At 45.5% G+C, this 7146-nt stretch overlaps 1 protein-coding gene across 2 annotated transcripts; it reads right to left on the bottom strand.

The window, feature by feature from the left end:
• Window positions 1-4917: 4917 nt before the first annotated feature.
• RB195_007021 (uncharacterized protein) lies at window positions 4918-5996 on the bottom strand (the record flags this gene model as incomplete). 2 transcript variants are annotated; one of them, XM_064180427.1, is made up of 2 exons in its annotated part: window positions 4918-5237; window positions 5336-5996. In XM_064180427.1, the coding sequence occupies 2 exons, from the start codon at window positions 5994-5996 to the stop codon at window positions 4918-4920; spliced, it is 981 nt and encodes a 326-aa protein (XP_064037299.1). The 2 variants fall into 2 exon arrangements, with proteins under 2 accessions (XP_064037299.1, XP_064037300.1); XM_064180428.1 differs by having other exon boundaries at window positions 5336-5966.
• Window positions 5997-7146: the final 1150 nt, after the last annotated feature.

Here is a 7146-nt window from a genome sequence, read left to right as displayed (position 1 = left end):
TATTCATGATCATTGCATTTATAAATACAAAGCAAAGTTAGAGACGTGCTGGATATTTTTTACAGAACGAAGATCACGACTAACATCCCATTTCGTCGGCATTTTAATCAGTTAGCTTTTGTTCGCTGTCACTCCATCATTCTTAGAACTATACCTTTCCCCTCATTTTCCTCCCCCGTCTTAGTTTACAAACAAATTTCTTAGTTTGGACTTTACGTTTTATTACCTCATTTCCCAATAATTTAGAGAAGCGTCAGAATAATATGAAGCGCGGTACAGTTGCGTATGCGGCAGCGGTACATCGCGGCGTAGCGGTTAGAATCTAGGGGTAACCTTGCTGACATCATTCCTCGCTGTAATCAGCGATAGATTCTAACCGCTACGCTTCGCCGCACCGCTTCGAGCGCAACCGTTTATGCAAGTGCACTATGTTTCATATCGTTCTGACTCTAGTATAGCTTCCTCAGCATATCGAAATAAAAACATCATAAGCGCCTGCAGAGCAGAAGGCAGGCGGAGCCTAAGAATGAACAGTGGGCTTAGAACGGCGTTGCGGCGACCGCTGCTGCAGGCGCGCATATCGGTTGCACCTAATTTCCCTGGGTCCTCATAGGCGAGGTAATCCGCATTTACTATAAAAAGCTCACCTCATAACATGAAAATATCTGGATCTACGCGAATCCTCTCCAAAACGCACGTAATATAGTAGGGTCAAAACGACATGCACTCGAAGCGGTGGAGCGTAGTGGTTAGGCTCTAGGAGCGACCCTGCTGTCACCATTCCTAGCTGTACTTCAGGATGGTCCCACCTTGACTCTAACCGCTACCTCCATTGCTCCGTTTGGAGCGCATTCGCTTACGCAGCTGCACCATGCTTCATGTCGTTTTGACCCGACTGTATATTGAGTTTTGCACGGAAAGAAATCCTCCCGCCCAATTCGTAACTCCGAAAGGCATGCCTATCTGTGTGGAGAAAAGCGGATCTCTGTGGTACTCTACATAATGAGTACTATTGTTCGTGTACTTACGGAATAGAAATGATTTCCAATACTTGGCATAATGTACAACATTCCAAAAATGGGGAACTATCACGAGAAACTGGGGTTTGAAGGAAAGCAGTGTAGTGCGTTCATGGAGAAAAACACTGCAAAGTTCAGATGAAATGTTGTAAAACGAAAGAGTGGTAGCCTTGTACACCAGCAAGTGGCCCAGAAGAGAATATAGGAAATGACACGGAGGCAGACGACGGAGTCCCCGTGTGCGGTCATAGACGCAGGGTGGATCGGTGGTGATGTCGGGCGTGCGTCTGATTTTGCGAACTATCAACGCGTCTGATTTTGCGAGCCTTACCGCCGTGAACTTCCGAATGCCGGCTGGTTGCTTATTTTCGTCATATCCTTCTATATTTATATGGTGAAAATTTGGAGTTTCATGTCATTACTTTATAACATTGGGACAGAACATTCACCAGAACTATTCTCTTGTTTCATTTTCATCACGCTCTGGATTCGAATATCCAAATTTTGCAAAAGGGTGTCAGGAAATCCCTACTTCCGCACCCACGAGGTTTTTGATTCCGTTTCAGGTTTCCCGTATATTGATTTGTAGTCTACTGTTGACACGCTTACTGATTGAATCATCTAACTTCTTCAATATTGTACTTCTTATGCCTCACGCTGTTGAAGGCAGCACAACGAATCTGGCGTGGTGAGGAAATCCGCAGGAAATCTAGGGATTGGGTTACAGATTGCGAGATCCGGAGCCGCTCCGCTTATCCCTTCCTTATCGTCGTAAAAAAAACGGCATGGAAACCGCCTTAGTTTCTACAAGATACGTTAGAACGCTCCTCTATGTACATGTATGTCCACCATGTACGTTCCGGTTCTCTCAGCACCCTACAGCACCCCAATCATTGATTTCACTTGAAAAGGCTGGTGAGAAGACGTCGCTGATCTTCGACCGCTTACACTTCCATGCGGTGCGTACACATATGTGGCGCGTTACAACTGAAAACGTCGTAAAAAAAACGGCGCACTCGCCGTTTTTTACGACAATTAGGGAGAGCCGAGGTGAATCTCTTCGGATCCCACAGTTTACAACTCCATCTCCAGCTTTTCCCGGAGCTTCCCTCAACACGCCAGATTCATGGTATGCTGTCTTTAACCTAGATTACAATTTGCTCAGTCTTAGCATTCTTTTTTTCTAAACGGCGATACTTTCTTACTTAGATTTAAGTTGAAGAGATAAGCTATGCTAGGATGCGCATTAGGGGGTATCCAGAGCGGTTGTCCTTAAGAGTTTTATGCGTCGTTAATTGCGCTTCGCTGCGATCGGTAGTGAGAGCCGACCTTTACGTTAAGTCCGCCAGGATCTCCCGCGCATCTACTTTCCGAAGCTAAGCCCAGGCAGATTGAACAAAAGTCTAAGAACTTCAGCATGCGATAATGACCGTTGCAATCTGCGTAGATAGCGGACGTGATCATTGAGTGGTGTGTAAAATTCAAGAGGTATAGTTGGGTCAAAACGACATGAAGCACGAACCGTTGCGCAAGCGGCCGCGCTCGGAAGCGGTGCGGTGGAGACAACGGTTGGAATCGAGGTGGGACCATGGCGAACTACAGAGGTGTGAAGCGGTAGCGCGGATCCTTACACGATCCCAACCGCGACGCTTCATCGCTTCGCTTTGAGCGCAGCCGCTTGCGCAAACGTCCGTGTTTCATGTCGTTTTGACCCGACTATAGGTTGAAACTTGAGGTTCTTAGAGCTTGGTTGTGTTTGTTTTTGAAATCCCATTCGTACTAACTTAATTTTTCTAGTGGTAAGTATTATTCACGTACCCTTCCAAACATGTTCTTGTTTTAGTTTACTTGCTTCTTAAATGTTTTAGTTTATGTTAGATTATGGGGGGGGGGGGGTAGCCGTTAGGTACCGCAGCCGATTATTTGCAGCTGAATATGTGCCTGCAGAAGAGTCTGTAGGTAGGCCAAGGCATATCTTAGACTAGCTGTGATCAGTAAGCCACGCCCTTCCATCACCACATCACTCAGGTCATGTGCCCTGGTTGTATTGCAGTAACGTGATAGAGTTGACTTCCCGGATGACTTAAAGAACAAAAGGGCAACAGCGTAGCATAGTAGAAAGTGGAAAAAAGTAAAAAATTAAAAGAACCAGAAATAAAGCGAAACGTAGAAGTGCAAGAACAGAACAACATCAGAAAACATAAATGAAGCTGAAAACGCTGCAAAATGAAAGTTAAGAAGTGTAAAAAAGAGAAAAATCATGATCATGATCATGTATATAATAACGGGCTTATTCTGTCACGTGTGTCTGTGTGTCAGTCGCGAAATTCAAAAAGGGGGGTGCGACGGGTCCTTCGGCGCCAAGTTGGTGCCTCGACGCCAGAAGGGTATAAAATCGGGTGCGACGGGTCCACCGGCGTCAGATACCTATAGGAGGGGGTGCGACGGGTCCACCGGCGTCAGATACCTATAGAAGAGGGTGCGACGGGTCCACCGGCGCCAGATACCTATAGAAGGGGGTGTGACGGGTCCACGGGCGTCAGATACCTATAGAAGAGGGTGCGACGGGTCCACCGGCGCCAGATACCTATAGAAGAGGGTGCGACGCTTCCACCTGCGCCAGATACCCATAGAAAGGGGTGTGACGGGTCCACGAGCGTCAGATTGGTGCGCCGGCGCCAGATATCCATAATATTGGGTGCGACGCATCCACCGGCGTCGGTGGACCCGGTCATTGGTGCGCAATAACTCAGTGTGCATGACGTAAAAGATAAATGGTTGCAGCCGTTTTATAGCCGTGACCACAGGGCGCTTTGCTCTTCACCTTTATGACTCCTCCGCGTATCTATTTCCTTCTTCGTTCGCCTCAAGCTTGTAGTATGCCGTTCTCAGAAAGTGGAAACACGCATGCAAACGGCTGCTTAAATAGTAGCAAGATGTTTATGTTATCTGACGTGGAACGTTATCTTTATCGGTAGGAAGATGTCTTTCACGTCATTTTATGCCAAAACATCCTTCTTTGATAACTGTTTGGGGAAAACAGGAGGAAAACCCATATTTCGCGTGAAACTTTTAAACTTTGTCTAGAATATATTGGTATGGAGTGTTTGAAGTTGAAGTTTTCGCTTTTAGTTATAATATAAAAAAGGAAGAAAATTACACCCGGAGATACACAAGTCCAATTTCACAGAAAATACCACTAGTGTTAATTTTCGTTGATTAGTGAAGGGGAGCGATGCGAACACCATAGAAAGTCTTTACTTTACCGGCTTTAGTCGGACATTCAGACTGGTACTTAGATAAAACACCATTGTTTTCTTGGCATTTCGTGAGTAATCATTCGATGTATCGCGTCGCGGCGCGCTGGCCCGCTGCCACATCTGCCAAATCGGCGGCCCTTCACAATCGTGAGGGCCTTTAGTTAAAAGGCATTCATAGCTATCCGACCTGAGGTAAAAGGTGAAAATGATAACTTCTACCTTCGCTACATAAAGCATAACATAGAATACATATCTAGGGATAACTTACCTTAGCTAGCAGAAATTTAAAGCTAGGATAGGCAATGTAGCAGATATAGTGAAGGTAGAAGTTATCACTTTCATCTTTTACCTCAGGTCGGATAGCAATGAATGCCTTTTAACACCAAAGGCCCTCACGGTTGTGAAGGGCCACCGATTTGGCAGAAGTGGCAGCGGACCAGCGCGCCGCGACTCGACCGCCCGCGCAGCCGTTCAAGTAGAGTTAGATGAGACCACGATGGTGTTGAAGAGGTGAGCATGGAGCCGGATGTTTTTGGTCCTCTTCACTACATCCTCGATGCTCTTAAATGCTACCCAAGCCGCTCGTTTCCCTCTGTTCAGCTCGGAGGCGAGATCATTTATCATGTTGATTTTCGGACCTAGATGTACATAGCTGGAACATTCGGATATGTTCGTCCGTTGAGCGTGAATGGGGCATCAGAAACCCATCCGTTCTTCATAAACATCGTCTTGTCTAGGTTCAGCCGGAAACCAATCTTTTTACACATTTCATCAAATTCGGACAGCATCCGTTCCGCCTGATTGATGCTTGTTGTTATAAGAACAATGTCATCAGTGAAAATAAGATGGTGTAAATGCCGGCTGTCAACTTTCACCTCCATGTCGTCCCATTCCAATCCTCGCATCGCGTTCTCGAGAGTGGCACTGAATATTTTGCGTGAAATTGTGTCACCCCTCTCTTCACGTCGATTATGACATCATTGTAGAATGGGGAAATTCTGGTCGTGATTTTGCTATAGAACTCACGAAATATCTTTATGTATAAAGTAAGGATACCTTGGTTGTCCAAGGCCTCCATGACCGCTTCGTTCTCAACGGTATCAAAGGCTTTCTTGAAATCGATGAAAGTGAGACTCAGCGGCATCTTGTACTCTCGCGATACTTCTATCAGTTTTGAAACCATGTGTACGTGGTCAATCGTACTGAACCCGTTCCGGTACCCTGCTTGCTCGCATGGCTGTCCTTCATCTACTGTTCTTTCTATCCTGCTTAGGATTGCTCTTGTGAAGAGCTTGTAGATGACAGACAGTAAGCAAATTGGAAGATAGTTGCCGATGTCTTGTGGGTCTCCCTTTTTATACAATAGCACGGTCTTGCTGGTTTCCCATTGCTTAGGAGCCTTACATTCCGACAGATAACAAGTGAAGAGCCTCGCCAGTGTGTTGATGAGGACTGGCGGTAGGTACTCCAGATGTTCAAGCTTGATTCTGTCGAGACCGAATGAAGTACGATTCTTCACCGACATAATGGCATGTCGGACTTCGGAAGGGAGGACCTTTGGAGTGACACCTTCCCTCAGATGGTGAGGAGGCAAGTGAACGTGACTGTTGAAGAGATCTGAGTAGAAGTCGTGAATGACCTTTTCACCAGTTGCGGCGTGGGTGGAGCGAGCTAATTCTCCGCACATAAAAGCTGACGTTGACCGCACTAGACACATCACTTCTATTCCGATGAACGATGATTTCGATAGCACATTCTAGCAGAGATCGACATCTCCGACAAATCCCCTTGTACTCTCTTGTCAACCGCAGAAAATCTCGATAACCACTCGACTTACCGCTGTAATCGTTTTCCTGGCCTTGTGTCGAAAGCCTTGCAGGCTGCTCGCTTACTACTCTGCGTGCGCTGCTTGAAACCACAACATGCAGGACTGAAGACTGTGGAATCAAGTGTGCGAAATGTGGTCTACTCCCCAATTCGCTGCTCTGCAGTGGAGAAGCCCGTTTTGATATTCCCCGGGTGCGCATCAGGAGGTGCTCAAAGCGATTGTCAGAATGAGTTGCGTGCGTTGATAATTGTGCTCCGATACGGTTGATAGGGACAGCGGGCCGTTCTGCTACGCATACAGGATGCCACGTCCAATCACAGATCTGAGCCTAGGCAGCGGACTAGTGGGCTAAGAACTCCATAATGCGAGTGTCATCCGTTGCAATCCGCGTAAATGATGAAAATGAACATGTAGTGGTGTATAAAAGTCAAGAGATGACTTACTCCTGAACGGATTCAAAACTTGGGAAGCATAGAATTGTTTTTTTTTTTGTTTTTGAAATTCTATTCTTACTTGACTTCCTTTTAGTGATACGTATTACTCACGCGCCCTTGTAAGGATGTTTTTGTTTTAGATTATTGTTTGTAGGTTGTATATTTAACTTTTGTTTTTTATTTGTTTCAGTATATCTTAGATCACTTTATTGATGTTGGACCGATTGTTATGATGCTATCAATCGTCCTGACAAGTGCGAAGACTGCCTTGCAGGCACACAATATCCCCGCAGTCATACCTTAGGGACAAGATGCCGTAAGGGCGCCAGTTTACGATTGTTTTTAACCATAATGATTTTTTAAACATGGAAATATATGAGGCGATATATCGCCGAGTTACCAGTGTAGAAATTGAAGTCTAACTTTTATTCGTTTAAAAGGATAGAAATATATATACTATACGTATATCTCTTATAGCTTTGTCTTCCGTTTTGTGTTATCTTGCCTTTTCCCTGTCAGAAGTACGGCTATTTTTCCCGAGAAATTTCCGTTTACAAACGAGTTTCTCATTGTGGAGTTTACGTGCTTATAAGTTCGCTTTATGA

Source organism: Necator americanus, chromosome I (genome assembly GCF_031761385.1).
Source record: "Necator americanus strain Aroian chromosome I, whole genome shotgun sequence".
NCBI lineage: Eukaryota > Metazoa > Nematoda > Chromadorea > Rhabditida > Ancylostomatidae > Necator > Necator americanus.
The sequence above is the reverse complement of the archived record's forward strand: the minus strand, read 5'-3'. Positions and strand labels throughout refer to the sequence as shown.